General features: G+C 38.4%; 1 protein-coding gene across 6 annotated transcripts in view; it reads right to left on the bottom strand.

Moving 5' to 3' along the window:
- VWDE (von Willebrand factor D and EGF domains) overlaps window positions 1-18,462 on the bottom strand; it is a 37,961-nt gene extending 19,499 nt beyond the window's left edge. For 4 of the 6 annotated variants that reach the window (XM_088063159.1, XM_014248707.2, XM_014248706.2 and 1 more), the window contains exons 1-12: window positions 18,350-18,462; window positions 12,911-13,095; window positions 11,367-11,598; window positions 9,446-9,511; window positions 8,404-8,663; window positions 6,880-6,969; window positions 5,656-5,800; window positions 4,759-4,973; window positions 4,342-4,415; window positions 2,165-2,438; window positions 1,875-2,083; window positions 438-1,423 (exon numbers count right to left, since the gene is read on the bottom strand). In XM_088063159.1, the coding sequence (XP_087919285.1) occupies window positions 438-1,423; window positions 1,875-2,083; window positions 2,165-2,438; window positions 4,342-4,415; window positions 4,759-4,973; window positions 5,656-5,800; window positions 6,880-6,969; window positions 8,404-8,663; window positions 9,446-9,511; window positions 11,367-11,598; window positions 12,911-13,095; window positions 18,350-18,437 (2,824 nt within the window). In that variant the 5' untranslated portion in view covers window positions 18,438-18,462. Of the gene's footprint in view, window positions 1-437; window positions 1,424-1,874; window positions 2,084-2,164; window positions 2,439-4,341; window positions 4,416-4,758; window positions 4,974-5,655; window positions 5,801-6,879; window positions 6,970-8,403; window positions 8,664-9,445; window positions 9,512-11,366; window positions 11,599-12,910; window positions 13,096-14,749; window positions 14,868-18,349 lie in introns of those variants that run through there. The other 2 variants (XM_088063164.1, XM_088063178.1) reach the window with 2 other exon arrangements.
- Between the last annotated feature and the right edge of the window lie 2,363 nt (window positions 18,463-20,825).

The following is a 20,825-nucleotide window of genomic DNA, read 5'->3' as shown; positions in this document are numbered from 1 at the left end:
TTTGCTATACTTCTTTTTTCTTCACCACCAATTCTCTAACCATTAGCTTACAGAGATGTAACACAAAGAAGACAAAACCATCCCACTTAAGAGTTAATAAACAGGATTACATAAACTATAGAAACCTAGGGGAGGAATGAATGTGGTATATTTTCCCTGAAGGAGATAGCATGTGAAAACATTGCCAGTCTCTTGGGGCTTCACTCTGCATTGCAAACTGACTTTTTTAACCTGACCTATTAGAAACTAAGGTCATGTTTTGTCCTTGGAAACAAGAAGGCTGAATGCAAAATAATTACAGCTGTAGTAAACTGTAACTAAATAATTGAGAACCCTTGTCCATGCACAAGAGCAGGAGAGAAAGGCAGCAAAACAAATACACTTTGCACAAATACTGAGAACATTATTGAAGTAACTCTCATTTTCTCCCCACTTACCAGACAGTATGCTGCAGTCATATGAGCTGTAGCCTTGAAAACACGCGCAGCCCCATTCTGTACATTCCCCATTACCACTGCAGAGACTGGGACACTTTAAAGCAGTAAGCAGACTCTCAACCGACTCTTCAAGTTCCTGTGGGTTGTAATTTACTTCTTCTAAAATTCTTTTCTCACATTCATTCTCCAGCAGAGCTACAGAAGCTTCTGCCCAACCGAGGTCATCTTTCAGCAGCAAATCTTTAACACACATATCGATGGCATCCCCCATTCGCCCGCCAAGGAGGGCACCACAGGATCTGCCTATGCTGGAATTAGCTACTGCCTGCTGGCACAGGAACAAAGCACTAGATTCAGTGAGGCCTGAAGGTGTGGGCCAAGAAGGAAGGAGCTTTTCATCTGTGTCAGTGGCATGGTCCTCTGGGAAAAAATAACTATATCCCTCTAAAGCTGCTTGGCTGAGACTTTGGAAGACAAATACTGGATGGTATTCATAATAATTTTGGCGCTTCCTTCTACTTGTAGCAGATTGACTTTTGTGAAAGTGACTGTTGTAATGGTGAGAATTTCTCCTAATGTATAAGCTTGAACTTCCCTCTCTGTCTGTACCTGTATTTCCCACTGAGGTGGCAGAGAGATGCGAGTTTACTAGTGATGTTTTGTGAAGTTTGGTTTGATTATTCTGCCTCTGCAGAAGTGCAGATGAATCTATTTTGTGTGCAGATGAACGTTTCTTTAAGCCCCTGACAAGATCAGCAGGACCAAGATATTCAGCAGTGACATCCAGTCCTGGTATCAAAGAAAGAAATCTACCATTTTCACTTTCTTTACAAGACAGAGGAGGTTCTGACTGAGTAACTGTCTGCAGTTTGTTTGCTGGTTGATATAATCCAGCATCTTCAAGGGTACAGTCACAGAAGAAAATTTTTCTAGAGGATGTTAATGAAGCAGGTGTCTTGTCAAACAAGCTTTCTCCTGGTAAAATTCTAGTGAGGAAAGGAAAAGGTGAAACTGTATCATCTGAACTATTTTCTTTGTGTTATTAAAGTATTAACTGTTTTTTGTTCTTTGTTGTTTCATACTTCTACAGCATAAGTCTGCAGCACACAGCTGTATTTAAACACCAGTTAAAACACAAAACCACAGGAGTAACTTATAAAAGGATTGAGATGAGTGGACATTTTCTGCATACCTTGGTACTTTTGTTCCACACATAATCAAACTAACCTTACATCATAATGCTTAAATACCTACTTGGCAATTAAGTTTCAAATTTGTCTTAAATTAATTACAGAATGTAATTATGACATTCTAGTATCAACTTAAAAACTTAAGGAGAATTTTTCAATTATTATTTTTACAAGTTTTTAAGAGTGTGAAGGAAAGGTAGAACCAAAAATGATGGCAATTGATTTATCAACAGAAGCATTTTGTTACCTCCATTCCTTAATAAAAGAAAAAGGAACATTAGCATTGTTTGGGATTTCCATGCCACTTGCAGTGTGATAGTCATTCTCTGGATTTCCATCAAAGGTGCCACAGAGTCCCACTGTATGTCTGTAATCTGAACTGGGTGCCCTAAGTGTTATGCTCATTCCCCATTCACTCACATCAGCACGAATGAAAGCTCCGGAAGAAAACAAAACCTAAAAAGAGTTTGAAGATAGCATCATGAGAAACATGACTTTTTATTTTACCTGTTCTGTAAGCAATTATTTACCACTTACTGTTACTTTTCTTCCTAGGTAGGATTCAGTGATTCTGACATTGCTTCCTGTTGTGTCTCTGTTTATTACAGATAAGTGTGGCTGTGATTCATGGAGCTGACCACTGCACATGTCAAATGCAATTATATCACTTCCTTCCTTGGCAACAAAGCCACAGTTGCAGGATGCTGGGTAGTGAAGACTTCCACAGTCCCACTGGCGAACATGAACTTCAAAATCTCGAGATGTACTCTTGTAGAGAACAAATGTTCCTGTTTTAAAATTGTCATAGACTCTAGAATCAAAAGAATAACACATGATATCACTTTGGTTGTGAAATAATTGTATCACTCCATGTCAGCAACTTTATTTTCAAGCAGATTTCTAATATTTGGTGAACATTGATACTGAAACTCATTTTCCCAAGTCAGAAAAAACAGTACAGCCCCCAGAGCAAAACACAGCTTTATCCTGAGCAAACATCTTCATATCTTCCTCTGAGCAGCTATAAATTAAAAAAAAAATTTAAAAAAATTAAAAAATCTTATTTTTCAGCAGAAAAGAAGGATCATGAGTGGAATATACGTAGACAATGGCTATGAATGGAAACATAAGCATGAAGCCACTGCCATTCTTTGATTTTAACAACGCATATGGAGGGTACTTCTTAACCTATGGTACACCTATGCAGCAAGAGCAATAAGATGCATAGCAGTGTGCATGTGGGGGCAGCTGCTGAAAACTGCACAAGTACCCTTGACAAAATGATTTAGAAAGTCACATCCTTTTCAAAAGGTCTGCTTTATTAAGATGGAGATGCTTATTCCCAATGATAATTTAAGATGAAAACCATAAATAGCAACTTGCTTTTTTTCCTTAGGGTTAGCCATCTGTCCCCTGAAGCAAGGTTAAAATAGCCAATTTAATGATTCAGCAGCAAGGAAAAAAAAATAGAAAAAAATCAGAAAGAAAACCCCCAAACTTTTGCTGTAAGTTTAATAGCCTCTTGGCTATAAATGGCATTTGACTGTTGATTGTAGACCATCAAATTGCTTTGTGTATTATGGGCCAACAGACAAACTGCAGATGGCTGCACTACTGGGACTGCATCAGATTGTCCATAATTCAGTAGGTAATTTGTTTCCTCAGTTTGAAAAATAAAATAGCAACATAATGTATCCTTAAAAAGAAAGCTATTTCTCTGCAGCATCATGCTTCCAGACAGACCACATTGCAGTAAAACACTCCTTCAAGAGAAAGCTTGATCACAATGCTTCCATGGTTACAATGCCCAGTTAAGACATCCCTAAAACTTCCACTGAAGGAGAAACTGCAAGATAAGGATAAGCCCGTTGACTTTATTAGTAGTAGTAAAGTTCTATCAGAGAGCCAATCACAACTTTGATTTCCCCTTCTGTTATCATGTGTGGGCTGAACATCCTTTTTTGGAGGCAACATATTCTCTTCTTCCCACCCTGCCACCTGAAATGTGCTTCTGCTGAACAAAGAATATAAAACTCACAGGTGTAGAGCCTGTGTTTGTTCAGACATCCTTTGTGAATCAGAAATACCTTGTAAGAAAGAAGCACACCAAAACCAGCTGTGGCTAAAAAAGCTGTTTTCACTTCAAAAACGTTTTTGGCCAGTGATGTGCACATGACAGCAGCAAATAAAGTGCTTTCAATGCCACTGATAAATGCAGCAAAATGCTACCCAGACAGCAGACAGCTTCTCATAATTTTATCCTTACAAGGATTCAGATACTGACACACAGAAATAGGGAAACTATGCTTTTGTTTGGAAACACCACTGCATTAAAAGTTTTGTTTACTCAATCATTTCATCATGGTTCATATTTAATATACGAACATTTATATTTTTTGAAGTCAACAGACTCCACAGTTACCACTCCTCTTGTCCATTTGCTTCATTCTCTTGCCAAAACTCCAAAACTTGCCTTTAGAAATGTAAATATTACAAAGCTCATAAAGCACATTTATTGTAAAAAAAAATTGTAAAGCACTCAGTGCAATTTCATGAAACTACAGCTTATTTGTATCACCAGCACAGATTTAGAATAAATACAGAAATAATTAAAGAAATAAAACAAACCGACCCAAAAAATAGAACAAATCCCCAAACCCACCCAAAAAAGCTCCCAACACGCTTAAAATTAAGAGCAGCAAGCCAGTAATTACCTTCCATCAAAAGTAATTATATGAGGGTCAGTAAATGAGTAACAGTAGCTAGTGGGTAGATCCTTAACTGTAATCTTCAAAAGAAAGAAAAAAATTGTAAAACATGTCAGGTTAGGATAATGCACTTGGGCACATTATTTACCTTATGGTAGTAGTTTAAATTCTAATAAGTATATTATATTATACTTTTAAGATTAATATTAAGATTTAAGATTCATCAATCTTAGTAGTTCAATATTAAAATGTAAAAAAAAAAATTCTAATGAAAACACAGAATTTCAAGAAAAAATAAAGCAACTAAAATCCACCACTTAGAAATCTTGCTGTGAATCAGCAAGTCAGAATGGAAATAAAAGGTTCACTAACATCAGCCACACTTCTGAACAGTTTACAGATCTTAACACTAAGATTTTCAACCTGTGTGCTTTCTGGAACATAGCCATTCCATAGGAAATTCTCACTGGATATAGGTTCAACTGCAATTCTGGTAATCCTGTCTCCATCCTGCATGAAGTCTGTCACAGCAGTGAAATAAACTACAGCTTGACTACAGATTCCATTATTGCAGGATTTCTGGAGAAGATCCACATGACAAGAAGAAAGAGCCAAGTTTAGACCTAATTGCTCTTTACCTGTTTTAAAGAAAATACATCATTAGTGAGTTCCTCCTCTAAATAAGCCACATTCAACATACTAGTGTTAATATAGATGCTAACTTATTGACACACACTTCTATAAATTAAAATAATCATGCATTTTTCTTGGGTTTGGTTTGGTAATGCAAAAAAACCTCCTCTCTACCTCTTCATACACACACCCAAGACAATGTTTTTTGCATTCCCCAGTTTGATAGACAAACGAAAATCATAATAGGCTTGATAATATGAAAAGAAATGGTTGTCTGCATAGGCAAGGCTCCTCCTGGTTCACAGGATTTGTGCTTGAGAAAATATTATAGAAAATGGCTACAAGAGTGAAAAACTATGCCTTTGTGACTGCATATACAATACTTGCAATGCAACAGATAAACAAAATTACCTGAATTATAAACTTTACAAGTAGTACAGTACTCTGTCTATTCAAATTAAAGAACGTGGCTCTAATATCAATGTCTACCAAAGCATCTGCAAACTTTAACAGGTAATTCTTTCATATTTTCAGCAGCATCATATAGACTCTGAATACTTGAACATTTTAGGAAGTATTTTGCAGTATAACAACTTCTCCGAAGAAGGAAACCAACACAGTATTTATAAAAAGATACAAAAATATAATTAAATAAACAAAATGTAACAAAATAAGGGCAATACTTACCTTCATCAACACTGTTTAATGTTAGTGAGATTTTGCAGTCGCTTTTTAGCTGGCTAAATTCAGGACAAGGAATAGGAATGCTACTTTCTATTGTCAGTCCGTATTCCTTCCCATCTTCTGATATATCATATGTTTCTGGATGTATCTAGCACAGAAGAAATTGTACTTAAAATGTAATTTTGTGAGTAAACTGCAGCACTGTTTCCTAATCAGTTTGGAGTGTTTATTTACACGGTCTGAGGAGCAGAGCATATTGAGGAGAGGATGCAGACACAGCAGCCATAGTCTTGAAGAGGTGGGTAAAGGGGCAAGGATAAGGAAAAGGCAAGAAAAAATATTAGCTAGAAAGGAGGGAGTTAGTAAAACACATTTTCACCACAAACCACATTTCACCACCTTGGAAGCTAAGATACAAACAGCTTTGTGTACTGTCTGGGTGGGAGGAAGGAAATGGGAAGCTACCTAAAGGTAACAATTCAAAAATAATTTGGAAGCACCATATTACTGCTGGATTCCTCTCTGCAAGCTTACAATACGAATCACCAAAAACACATAATCAAAAATTCAATTAGAGACCAGTAACAGGAGCCTACAGCTGATCTTGGTAGGCTGGATGGAGTCCTGAATGCAACCTCACAAGGAAACAGAGAACATATTGCCTCTTTGCAGGGTACACTGCAGAACTGCACACATGAGAGAAATCCGGGCCCCAATCCTACAGAAACAGGCTCAGGCTAAGTCAGCAGGACTATACCCAACATGTAACTAATAACATGCAATCTGTCTTTATGGAACTGGGGTTCCATTCTTGGCCAGCAAATGGGTCCCTGTAGCTCTATTCACAGTTGGAACTAAAACTAGTTTGGCACTTGGCCTCTGACCAAGCAGCACAGCATAGCCCAGCCCACCTTTCAGCTACCCCCCTGCAAGCCCAGACCAGGCTGGCTCAGACTTGGTGAGCACAGCGTCAGTCATCTCCAGCTGCTGGAAACCAAGGCCTGCACTGTGTGTGCCAGGTGCCAATTCAGCCTTCCTGCACCTTGAGTACGTGGGGAGCACACAAAGCACTGCGACTCTCTTCCTTCTGGACAAATTTAAGTCCATCCCAGTCAACAACAGGCTCTATTAATTCACAATTTATACATTTTAAGTGCCTTCTAGTCAGAGGACTGACTGCTAGCAATACTCAAAAATTCCACCTACATTATGTTTTTACAAAGTTACCTTAATTCCAGCAAAAAATTCCTTGCTCTCAACTGAAGAGCTTTGTATATCTGGCGTCTCCATGAAAAAAGAAGAACTGCTACAGTAGACCTGTAGGGTAAAAACAGAATAATAGAATACATTTTTGGTATGAAGTGGTCACATGAAGACAAAACTTGGCCACAATGGTCAGTTAATTAATGAATTATAAATTAATTATGGCTAGTTCCAGTTGCACCAGAAGGTACCAGTTGCACCAGAAGGTACCAGTTGCACCAGAAGGTACCAGTTGCCAATGGTACTTGGTGAATACAGCTAAAGAGAAAACACAGAAACAGACTGAATATCCTAGGACCTTTTCCTGGCATATTCTACCAGTGCTGCAGAGATTTCTTCAACTAATGGCTGCAAACAAATAATATTTAATGAAGACTTTAAAAATACTTTCTGAAGCATTTCTGCAACCAATGACATCTATGAAAATGTATTTTACACTTGTTTACATGCTATTTACTGCTTTTTTTCCCATTTCATAGTTTTTGCCTTTTATTTAGTAACCATCAGTTCTTAGATTATGTTTTTCCTGATGTTATAGACCTGGATAATCTCAAGATGAGGAATTCAGTCTGATTTCCCTCCACTGAACCTGTTTCACTAGGCACTGTGGTTTTGTTTTGGCTTGCTGTTTGTTTTTGTGTTTATTTTCATTTTGCTGTATCCATTTTGAAAGGTATTGACCACACATGCAGTATTTCCGATCCCGAAAAAAATAAAGTGATTCAGTGATACCTCAAAGCAGGAGGTAGCTTATGATTGTGCCTTTCCTTTTGACTGTCACCAAGCCAACACTGTCAGGCAAGTTTTCACAAAGTTCCCATATGATTTTTGGGCAGTAACATTGCTATCCATAAGCCACCCAGGCAGCCTGACTTTGGCTTCAACATGTATATGCATACCAACCATGGGGGTTTTTGGTTTTTATTTTCTCCAGGAAAAATTAACATATATTTTGGTATATATAAGTAAAAGATGTATTGATTTTTTCTATGCTTAGGCTTCTCAAAGTTACTATGAGAGCCTAAGTCTTCTTCTGGTGCAGTGGAATGTAAGGCTTTTGATGGCAGAGAGTAAAACATAAATCCTAGACACAAAACCAGTAAGCAGCAGCTCATCCAAAGGAAAAAATACATATCTAAGGAATCAACAACACAGCTTTTCACAACCTCTGGCTCTTACTGCCTCCCACTGACATCAAGTTGCATCCAAAAATCCTCTCAATTTACATTATTCAAATAAAAATTTACCTCCTGGAGGATACTGCACTGTATTGAGACAATCAGTCCCAAAACCTCAGAGACAGTGGTAGTTAAATTTCTGTGATATTTACACATTCATATGGGAAGTTGGAGTAAATAAGTAGACGCAGTAGGGTTCTGCCAAGGAAAATTGTACAGCAAGGTGCTGGACCTCTCTCTAAAAACTGCTAGTGTCTACTGAGCCATATTTACAAATATACCAAGAAATCATAATAATGCTTTAACATACTCTGTCTCCAAGTCTGACGTTTATCCCATCTAGTTCTAGAAGTGAGAAGGTATGAACTGCTGTTTCATGTGTAAGTTCTTCTTTGGCACCTTCAGGAGAAAGTCTTGACCAAATCACAATGAATCCAACAGAGCTGTTTGCAAAAGGAATGCCAAATGTACACCTTAGGTAGATGCTGCCTTTGATCATCTCTGCTACAACTTCAGGAACAGATGGAAGTGGTGGTGACACAGATGGAGATGGTGTAGGAGCCAGGTTACCTAGTCAAACAGAAGTGTGGTCTGTGCTTTTTATTCTGTGCAAAATCAGTATTGGATGTAATGACATTGACATCTTCTGCCAATTAATACACTAATAATATTTACCTTTTTATATGTGGAAATACTACATAAATTCTTAAGAGAATCAAAGAAAAAATGTGTATCTTCCTTTAATAATTATTAAATAGAGAAAAAATCTTTATGAACTTTTGATTATATTCTAGACAATTAGAAGGTGCTAAAGAGGAGGAAAAAACCAATCCAAATAAACCTAAACCAAAGACAGTAAAAATAAACAAGAGAATAAAATGCAATTAAATATTTCAATAGGCAAGAGAGAGCAACATGCAAAGGAATGTGCCTTATAGAAGAATAATTTCACTATTTATGAGAAAAGTGGGGGAAAGAAAAAGCAAAAAGGAAAAAGAAGAAGGCTATTTAGAAAGGAACAGAATAAGCAATGATATGATTTGTAGATACCTCTTATATTTTACTCCTGAAGAATCAAAGTAATGTGTCAGTCAGCATCATTACAGTTACTTTTTGACATTTTGATAGCTACTCAAAATATTCTGTGAAAGAACTTTTGTAAATACAAGTTTATCTGAAATTACCTCCGAAGTGCTCATTTTGCAGCAAAACAAGCAATGCTGTTGATAACATGAACACGTTTTTATTATTATTTATTATTTGGTGATATTCAAGTCAGAATATCGGTAAATGTTGACATTATTGGGTCACAGATGCACAGAAAACCTGGAAAATCAAAACAAGATACTCACTGCTACAGACGCCTTCAACTTCCACTCCCTCAGGATCACAGGTCTGTGGCCTTACATCTGAAACAACTATAAAGTGTTTTTACATTGTATATTCACACACATACAGAGTATGAACACCAATGCTCTTAGATTATAGACCAAATGTCACAAAACACTAATTGAAGTACAAATTTTCAGAATAGAAGCAATCTTGTAATTTAATCCATGTACAGCTATGACAGCAGTAAGCAGTAAGTTTTGTGCTGGAAATCATCTAGGAGGAAGGGTACAGAACATTCTACTACAACTTTTACTGCTGATGTGCTCAGCCAATACTTATACATGTTGGCAGTGAATAAAACAGAATTATACTATTCTCTGAAATATATATTTTGTCTCCCCAAATTCTGAACACTTATTCTTTAACTGTAACCCTAGACAGTGAAATTCAATGCAGACCTGCTTTGAAAGAAATCACCTTTCCTGCAGAAGCCTAGGAAAAAGTGCTTGTGGACTGCTATTGTTTGTATTTTGAATGCTATAGGAAAATAAGTGGAATTTGACTTAAACATGAAAATGCCAGTTAGTCACTCTACTCAAACTACATCAGAAGGGCAGCAGCAACACTGGAAATCCCATTCACCTAAAGGAATGAAGAGCAGACTTTGCTGTTCCACGCTTCAGTGGTATAATGTCTGAATTCCTTAGCACGTAGAGGACAGGTGAAAATTTGCATCAGGTATTTACAGCTGTCAAGTTTTAAAGAGAAAAAACATGGTAACCTAGATACAAAAAGCAGTACAACAGAATGATGTGCTTCACATGACAACATCATCTTGAATATGTGCATTTAAACTCAAAATGTGTTTCAGATTTACAGTGTTCAGTAGAGGCAAATAAGAGTTATGCTTTTTGCCTGCTTTGTTTTGAGGTAGTAAAAATTTGCTAGCTCACTGTCTAGCTATGGTTTTACATCTTCTTTCCTCATCATGTACCAGGATCCGAAGTAAATGCAAGTCCTATTGTGCAGGAGTTCTTCACTGTTTCAGGCACATGCTTGCTGAACCCTTAGAGAATGTCTTAACAATTCTGTTAAGCAGCTGAAAGTAGTCAGCAACAGAGAACATGACTCCAAGCAATACAGCATATGATGCATGAAAATACTGCTAGTATTTTCATAATGGTGTGTTGAGCTAATAAGAATTTCCTACTACACTAATTTGTCACTGTTTCACAGTATTTATAACTGTAAGGATTTAACCTTGGCTTGCTTATCTGAAAAATCTGTCATGAATAATGAACTACTTAAGTTTTGAGCTCTGAACACCAACATACTTTTGCAGCACAAGCGGCCAAGACCATAGAAGACATTGTTATAAAGGTCTCCTTTCTCACAGTACTAATAAAATGTGTATAAGTAGAGCATTTCTGTGTTGGATTTTCTTCTAGCAACAATATGTATGCACTTCAGAAGGGTGAAAAGAATTGCAACAAAAATGGTCCTAACAGTGCCAAATAATAATTGACAGTTCAATCAAGTTCTTAAGAAAACATTTTCTGATACATAATTCTGTGCATGTTCAGTAATGGCTATTTGGAAAATCTGAGTGCCATGAATTACACTGAACTTTGACTTCTAGGTGTGTCTTATAACCCCACCTCATTATATGGAAAATTGCAACGCTTAAGTTTCTAATCTTTGAAAATTAGTCAGATGCTACATTTAAGTTTAAGAGGGGTGAAGTGAACCCACCTCACCACTTCAGATCATTTATTCTATCATATCAATAATAAAAGTAAGGATTGCAAGAAATCTGAAGTAAAATTTCTAGGAAATTTTATTTCCTGACATTTCTACTCCACAAAATATCAGACAGATATAGATCAGAAAAACACTTATAAACACACATACTTAGCTGAGTTGGAGCATGCATTTTCTCACCTTCTGCACAATACCCCATGCATCCTTGGGTGGGCTGCAGTAAGTAAACAAAGAAGCCTCCGCAGTTCCTCACCCTGACAGGGATTCGGAAAAGACAGCAGTCTTTTGAAGTGCTGAAGAAAAACTGCCACGTAGCACAAGCTGTTAACTGCTTGATCTCACCAGGTCGAGGCATGGATTCTGATTCCCTCAGAGACAACCAGACAGGGGCTTGAGTCCCACAGTGATTCATCTTCAGTACCGGAGAAAAACATCAGGAAATGGTTAATGCTACATCAAACCGTTGGTGTGCTTTAATGAGAGGTACATATGCAATTAATTTATCACATGAGCTTTTAGCAAAGTTCAGCCAGTATAACAGAGGGATTGCTGACTTTTCTCCTTAAGGCTGGATACAAATGCACACAGAAGAGACTTAAGTCCTTTATTCACCCTAATGAATTTGTGTTTGTTTCCAAAGACAGGCTATAATTTAGTGCCCAAAGAACTTAACTGAAAGCCATATCTGAGTGTTTTGCTCAGAAAAGCTCACAGCTGTGTTATGGCTTAGTGAGCTACTTTGCACCATTAACCTACAGTAAGTGACTGTGCGGATGCCATCAGAGCACAGCCAATACACTGCAGAGCAGAAGTACACTGAGTATCAACTAAAGGAATTAAAGCTGTCACGTTTTATCTGCCCTTTGCCATCAACTGAAGGCTCAACTAACCTCCTGGATTTCTTCTAAGAGGTGTGGGAAGCTGATGCATTAGTATGTTAGAATTATTTTATATTCATTTAAAAGCACTTAATTGATTGGATTTTACCTTATTTTTTTAAGAGACTGTGACAATGAAATTTCAATTCATTAGAAAAATCAGTGCTATGATATTCTAATGACATTTTCAGGTTTTTTAAGGAAGGAAACATTTTAAAAGGGGGAAACTAAAAAGATCTCCTTAGAATATAACAGAGCTCCAAAATAAAGCTACAAATAAGCTCTGAAATAAAGAACTAGACATCTGAAGTATTAAATATTTCCAGTAATTCTTGAGTCTTTGGAGGCTTGCAGATGACAAGGCAACTAATATTCAATTAGCTCTGTTAGTTCAAGTCACTTTAGAAGTAATCTCTTTTCTGTGACATGACTTTAGAAGCTCCACAGTTACTGGATTCATGCAGCTGCGAGCCTTTATACTGCTCTCACATGGTCTTCCTAACACACTGACCATCACACAGCTCCAGCTTTACAACATGATAGCTCTGCTATGCTGCCACTGAGAAGATTTCTTTACCACTGAGTGGAAATTACAGTTTTCAAGTGCTCTAAAAGGGATTTAATTTATCATCCTCTGCTACTGCCCATTCAGTGTAAAATTTTCAGTGCTTAAGACTTAATTTTGCAGTTAACACATTTTGAATATAATCAAGTATTTAGACAAGATAGGAACTTTGTATTGTCCCACATCAGTCCCCACAATCATACTCTTTTTCATACCTATCCTACTGAAAAATTCTTCACCAAAATATCTGTTTCCCAGAATGAAATAATTTGTAACAATACCTCCACACACTTGGTTGGCATCTCAGCAGGCTTATCAAAAATCATGAAGCGATACCATCCTGGTGCTAGGGAATGGTCACAGATTAAATCCTGAATAGCTGATTGCTGGAGGTGGGATGAATCAAAATCCACACTTCGGTAAGGGCTCTGCAGGACCCGATGTCCACCAGGAGAGCATTCAAGAACTGTGGAGCAAGAGTTTTTCAAGTAACAAGGTGGAACGCCTAACAAGTATTTTAGAAAAGGTGTTAAGCATTTTTAAAGGAAAATAAGGATATGTTGCAATATCATGCAAAACTGATTTTATGAAAGAATATATTGATGTCTTAGTAACAACAATTTTGCATGTTAGCACTCTGAAATTTAATAGAATTCTTTATCTCAAAACTCTCCTTCCTTTAGTGGACAATAAATGCAGTAATAACAAGATAGTCATTTACCCTGGATGCAAAACCAGTGGGAAGGAATATGTTTATACATTCTACCTGGATTTTGATTTTTCTAGTTCCATTGATTTTTATGAAACCTGAATACAAATGGGGTGTCAGATATACAAGAATGTAAAAAACTTACTTCAGGAGGAGTAAGGTTTAGCCAAAGGTATTTTCAGAATAGATTACCACTTTATAGAACACCTCTGCATGAAATTAAAAATTCCCTCAGATGGATGAGAGATAGGTGGGTAGTTGCATGCAGTTTGTATGTATACATGCAGAACATAGCAAAAGTGTGTAGTAAAATGGGTAGATACTTGATTACACATTTTAAGTCAATTTGCATGAATGATGTACTAAATTACAATAAAGAAAATACAACTGCCAAAAATATTTTTTCACACCTAAGTGACCTTGTGGCCTCAAAAATCTCTCAAGTTTTCTGATAAATAAAATGAAGGATCAGAATCTGAAGAAGTCTTTATCACAGTTTTTTTGGCTTTTTTTTTTATTTTGTTGTTTTTGTTGTTGTTGTTTTGGGTTTTTTTTTGTAATTAAACTCATTTAGAAATAAAGCAGAATGACAGAATTTCTGAGTCTGATCTGGCAGGTGAGTTGACTTCTGTTGAAGACAGTGACAACAAAAGTTCTGGCTAATGGCATATTTACATGTAACATACTGAATAATCATTCTTGTTTAGTATTGTGCTTGGGAAGTGAAAGAATGTAAAAGTAAGGGAACGTTTATATGTAAGTGACATTAAAAGTATACCCATCTATTTACCTTGCTTTTAAAAATGATGCTAACTGATGCTAACTGTGAACAGAATTGCTTGTTATACTGAATGATACACTAAATCTTGATTTTTGCCTTCATTATGCTACTATTGAATTTAAAGATGCAGCTGTAAGCAAAGCTGTCTAATGTTACATTTGGAATATGAATGCTCTGATCTCCAGCTTTTGGTCCCAGGTTTTTCTGTATTTGTTACATATTTTGCAACACAATGGTATAATTGTGTCACTGATTAGAAACATTTTGGTTTATTAATATAACATAGTTTATTATCTTCCACATTTTTCATGTCATTCTAAATAACCACAATTATAAAACAATTTCAAAACCAGGTAATTCCCCACCTTTAAATGGAGAAGATGCCCTAATAAAAGAATACACTTTATCTCTTTTAGCACAGTATGAGACTCCTACAGTCTTTCAAAGACTGGAGATTTAATCTGATACAGCTTTAGGCTACCCAGGCAGGTAACAATAGCTTTATCTTCTGTCCTCTAAGGGCAGCTGGAAGTCAGTGTGATTGACTGTGCCACCACTGTGTTTCTGAGTTTCCTGTAGTAGCCTGTAGGCTATTCATGTCCATACAATTTGACCTTACAGGGAACTTACCCTTCACTGGAATTTAGAGAAAAGCCCTTGAAGAATCACAGGTCAGTCATGTGTGTTATTGAAATGTTTTCCAAGCAAGCTACAGCACAAGCAGTTTACGAACCATGATGAAAGTTTCTTCCTGTCCTCTAATTTTTACTGGAATTCTCCCTTTCATACAGCACCCTCATTAGTTTTCTTTCCTGTAACTGAATCACTCCTGAAACAATTAATACCTGTTACCTTCTCCATTAATAAATCAGGCTAGACATGAGACAAGTCTTTATTTTCTTTTCCTCCACAGTTTAATTAGATCATCATTTGATAGATCTTTAAAACAGCTGACTGTAGTCACTTGTAATAGGGTTATAAATCCTACTAAAGATCAAATTATAAGTTTCTTATTATTATGCATATCACTTTAAAAGGCCATCCAGCTCTTTATGAATCCAGTGTATCCTTTTCTCCTTTCTAGAAGTATGCTAATATATCCATAGTTATTGTTTGGAAATATGTTGTGTAACACTGGTTTGTTTTTTTTATTCTTTTTCTTTCTGCAAAACAACTGAAAATACCTGTCATCATCAATAACACAAATAAAACCAACTCTTTTTACACAACTGAGTGTAACCAAACTGCTGTCTTACTTCAGCAACAGCAGAAACAAATAAATTATCATATTTATGGACAGACTCACAAAAAATTAATGTCATGTTCTCTGCAAAAACATTACCCCTGCAGAACAGATCTGTTCCAACCAGAAGCATTTAAGAGGGAGTTGGCTACACTTTCCACTGAAATAATAATTTCCTTATTCAGGATGCCTTAAATAATAAAAACAGATTTTGATATAAGCATTCTTTCAAATATTATTCTCAGAATGATGAATACTGACTTTGCTGAAATGCACCAGAAAAGCTTTGCCTGTGTCTAACACACAGCAATTTTACAAAATCACAGAGCAGTTTGGGCTGGGAGGGACTTTAAAGATCATATAGTTCCAACTTCCACCACACAAACAGGGACACCTTTCACTAGATCAGGTTGCTCAGGGCTCCGTTCAAGCTGACCTTGAACACTTACATGGATGGGGCAGTCAGCTTCTCTGGGCAACATGCTCCAGTGCCTCACCACCCTTACAATAAAGAATATTTTTCTAATATCTAATTTAAACCTACTCTCCTTCAGTCTAAAATCACTTGCCCTGTCACAACACACCCTTGTAAATAGTGTTTCTCCATCTTTCTTGTAGGCTTCCCAGTTATTGAAATCTGACAAAATTATAAGGAACTGAAAACAGATTCTGATAGCTTTAAAGTCCTAATGAAGGTTAGTCACAGAGCAGGCTTACTCACCAGCTCTGTCCAGGATGTGAGGAACATTAAATTAGGGGAAGACTTCTGTGCTACTGGTGACTTGACTTCACCCACAATCACAAAATATCCTAACATGTTCTGACACAAAACAGAAAACTTATGTAAGTTTTAACAAAATTTAGCATTTATTCATGATTGTTCTTGACAAAAACCTTTCCATAAATATGGAAATATTCTTTTTAATTATTTTTATTGGCCTTTAAATGTATTAGTGATTTAATAACTTTCCTTTTGAATATTTGCTATAGAATAGTGAAATTCCAATTATAAAATACACTTGAGAAATAAGACCATGATATCCAGTCTCCTTTGTAGATTGTGCACCTGTCCTTTTACTTAAACTCGAGGAGATGCACACAAAGGCTATCAGAAGGTTATTACGAGAGAGACTTGTTTCTAGAAAGTTGTAACTCTCCCATTCTGTTTGAACATCTAGATACTCTACACTATCTGCTGAAAAAGAAGTCCATCCTGGGAAAATATGCAGCTATTTCCCTAGCATTTGAGTTTACTTATCATATTCTGTGCTTCTTTCTACAAAGACCCTATATATACTGCACATGGCTTGGTACTGTTCTTCAATTTGTGTCTCAACACACCAGGAAGAATTTGATTCCATATTTGCTTTTTCCTGACTCTCTTCAGGATTAGTGCAGTGGGCTTTGCTTTGATCCATCCTGGACTTCCTTGGTCCTGATGGACACTGAGAAATGTGACCCTAAACTGCAACATTTCAAACACATGGAGAGCCTTGTGCTCGAGCATGAACCTTTTGGGAAAGATACAGATGAAACCTTTGCAAACACGTTGAGGTTTCTACCATGGCTGCTGTAAACTGAGTCACGTAATAGGTCCTCTGAACACCTTAACCAAAAGTCAAAGAGGTTCCTGAAGTCAACACAGGAGCTCATTTGCCACAAAAGGATATGGAATGGCTCCTGATGACTATCTCTGAGGCACTCAGGTGGAAAATGAGTTCCACATAGGAAGGGCTTCTCAACTTCCTGTTCACATCTCTATTCTGTCCATGTGCAAAGAGGGGTCAATGATTTTCCACCTGTCCAGAACGTTTCAAACCCCATGGAACAGTAGTGAACTGAGGACTGCCAGGTACAGTCTGGAGTAGAGAAGGGAACAGGAGTCGCAGCAGAGTACAGATAGGCAAGAGTACAGAGTGGCAGCACTGGCAATCCAGTTCCTCAGGCACAAATAGCTCATAAGTGTGTATGTCCTGCTGCCCAAAGGCTTGGGTCTGGCAAATGACCACTAATAAACTAACAGTGTCTTTAGTAAGTGCCCACTGTCAATGTGCTTTTTCTTGCATCTGCTGACTGTGAAGTATGCAGCATACCAACATCCCAAGGCAGAAATTAGAACTGTGACTGAATTTAACAAAAGTATTTGTGGATCTAAAATTTTCCAAAATAATAAAATAGAATAAAGTTCACTTTTTTGGAAGAAATTATCCTAGAAAATCTTTTCAGAATACTACTTTTAGAGGAGAATACAAAAATTACTGTAACTGCCTGAAAATACCATTTTCTTTTGAGACCTATAAAAGAATATGAGCAAATTGTAGCAATGACAGTATTGCAATCCCATGGAACAGGAACATGGTGACTCCTATGCATGGACCAATGAAGAAAATCGAATCCGCACACACAAATTAATACATCTTTACAAATAACCTCATTAGACTGGGTGTTAAAACACTTTTCAACCACTTTTGTTCACGCCCTACGAGATGCTTTACAAAGGTAGTAAATAATCGCATAACCTTTATGAAAGTGTAAAATGCATGGTTATACAACGTTTTCCAGTAGTTCTCACTGCAATACGTTATTGTATCTACACCTGATGTAGGTTTTCTATCCGAAATTTTAAACTATGCAGACACGGATTTAGCGGTCCCGGGTAAGGATGAGCCAAGACATTGCCTGTGCTCCAACACGCAGGCGAAGAGCGCCAGGAAAAAAGCGTGGGAGACCCAGCACGCCTGGTCCTGGAGTTCCTCTCGGCAGGTTTTCCCCGCAGTGCGCTGTGACGAGCGCAGTTCTCACTTCGGCAGGTACAAAGTTCAGCCTGTTCCGGCCAAGTTGCGGCCCGCAGCCTCTGCGCCGGGCGATGTGCGGGCCCGGGGAGCGCCCGGCGCCGTCGCTGCCCCGCAGCCGCCGCCCGCCCTGTCCCTCCCGCTCGCTCACCTGCCGCCGCCGGGGCTGGCCCGCTCCCTGTGCCGCTCCCTTACCTCGCCGGCGGGCCCCGGCCGCCGCCAACCAGCCCAGCACGGCCGCGCCGAGCCAGAGGCGCGGGGCTGAGGGGACGGCCCCCGGCATGGCCCCGCCGCTCCGCTCCGCTCCCCGCGCTCCCAGCCGCGCTCGCTCCCGGCCCGGCGGCGGCTCCCGGCCCCTGAGGCGGCTCCGTGCGCCCACCCCGCTCCTCCGCGCAGCCCCTCCCTCGGGGGCCTCGGCCCGCCCCCCTGCCCGACCCGGCCCGGCCCCGCCGGGGTGGCCGAGGGGGCGTCCGTGCCCCGTCCCGGCTCCGGGGCCGCCGCAGCCGGGCGCTTGTGCCCGGGCCGCTGTGGCATCCCCTGCCCGGGCTCCCTCGTGGGGATTCTCTACAAGAAAACGAAGGAAACAGTCCTTGGTTCTTGTCGGGAGCTCTGTGAAGATGCTTGTCCATATCCCAAAGAGGTCCAAAGAGACCGAAAGCACTTTGGCATCGCGAGCAATGGCCTATTGCACTCCAACCCAGAAATGTGTTTATTTTCTGATGTACAGTAAAATGCTGAAGAAGAGCTGGTTTCAAATTGGTCCTTGGATACATCACCAAGAGTGTTTTATATTTCTTTAACTTTTACTATATGTAATCTTCATTACCATTAATGCAGACTGAGTTTAGCAAATATTTAACAGTTCCAAGAGCCCAAGCTTCAAGATTTGCTAAGAGATGCTCCTCTTCAGATGTCTGTCAGAGGACAAAGAGCAGGACAAATCTCAGCATTTAAGATGTCAGTGCTGGTATTTTCCACTGTAGGCCTGAGGTTGTGCAGTCATTGAACTACTTCACACACACCAAGCACTACAGCAGTCCACGGAAATGATTCATGTACTCTGTATCATATGTAGGCCTAAGTCTAAAAAACAAAGTTGATGACATTAAAACACATCTTACTATTATCCACTGAACATCTGCTAGGCTACAATGGTCAGTGAAGGCTGCTTCCATGGGGTACTGAACAGGATGGCTCTTTGCACAGCAGCTTTCCCTACTTCAGGATGTATCAGGGCTTGGAGTCAAGGCAGAGGCAGAGCAGCATTGTTGGGGTAACCTCAGTCCTATTTTGCTTACACACCCTGAGCTTCTTTATTGAAAGGAACAGTTCAGCTATATGATGATGAGTATTTAAAAGGAATCACTGGCACATCCTGAGAACTGAATCCGGTGTCCTGGATTCCTGTCAGTTGTATAAGGCAGATACTTTTTGTCCTAAAGATTCGGGAAAATTTTAACAATAAGTTTTCCTAATTGTTTACTCAACTCCCTTGGTTATTTGTCAGCAAATAACCAAACTTTTATTCTGAAAGGCTGCATGTGTCTCAAATTAGTGTGGGTTTCTTTCTCTTTTTTCCCTAACCACATGTTTATAAAGAAAAAAGAGGAAAGAAAGAGGCATTTTACAAAACAAGTTACAAAGTTAAGACCTAGAAAGAAAGATGTGAGAAGCTTTGACTAAATTTAAACATTGAGCTACTTCTTTGACCCCTGCCAGTCATGATGGAGTGGTATTTACAGGAGGATTAACACCTTTTGTCATGGATCATTCAGGGGATAGAAAGAGGTGGCAGCGATGGCTGCTGGAGTACAGGTACCTTTCATCTTTTCTAGACTGGTTTTCCTCTGCCAGCTCCCTCTGCTACTATCAGCCTTGTAGCCTCTTACAGTGACAGCAGAGAAAGAGCATATTGTGGTTAAAAGAGCTGACAAGCTGCCAAAAGTAGCACTTGGCACTCATGGTAACAGAGTTGTATTAGTGACAGTGAATTTATGGAAAATGAAAGTAATTCTAGGGCAGTCTCATGCTTATAATAGGAGAATAGGGCTTTCCAGCAGGTTAAATTTCACGTAGTTTCTGTCAGTAATTTCCATAGTTTCAATTAAGTAAATCACAGGCTAGGTAAAATTGTTTTGCGCTACTGAAAACACCTCTTTCATTTACAATGGAATGTGAAGTCAAACTGCAATTTTGTATGTGTATATTATTAAATAGCAGGATGTTTGGGAGGAAAACCAAGAGTGTTGAATGAAGAATTTAAGATACTATCATGGTTATGTAGTCCAAGTCATTACTTAATATTCCACTGAAAACATGGTACAAGGAGTGATGATATTAATTTTAGGGAGCATTTAGACCCTACAGGGCAAAAAGCACAAAGCATTTCTCAGCATGGATTTTATGATTAACAATGAAGAAAGAGAGACTTAAGGTTGGTTTTGAAAATTATTCCAAAGTTAACTTAGAGTTTAGTAATCTCAGCCTGCTCGGTAAATCTTTTAAATATGTATTTATTTTAAGGTGGATTCTGAAGTCCTGACAATGAATAAATTAATTATTTGAACAAAGCCTGAGTAGAAGTTCTTTTGCTGACTCATGACTATCTCATAAAACAGGCAAGAGCATAGTGATAAATTGAAGAAAAAAGACGTGTTGGATGACAAGGAAC

The sequence above is a fragment of the Pseudopodoces humilis genome, chromosome 1 (genome assembly GCF_049639895.1).
Source record: "Pseudopodoces humilis isolate 2021_Gansu_Grassland_sample_001 chromosome 1, ASM4963989v1, whole genome shotgun sequence".
Lineage (NCBI taxonomy): Eukaryota > Metazoa > Chordata > Aves > Passeriformes > Paridae > Pseudopodoces > Pseudopodoces humilis.
This window is presented reverse-complemented; position numbering and strand designations above follow the sequence as displayed.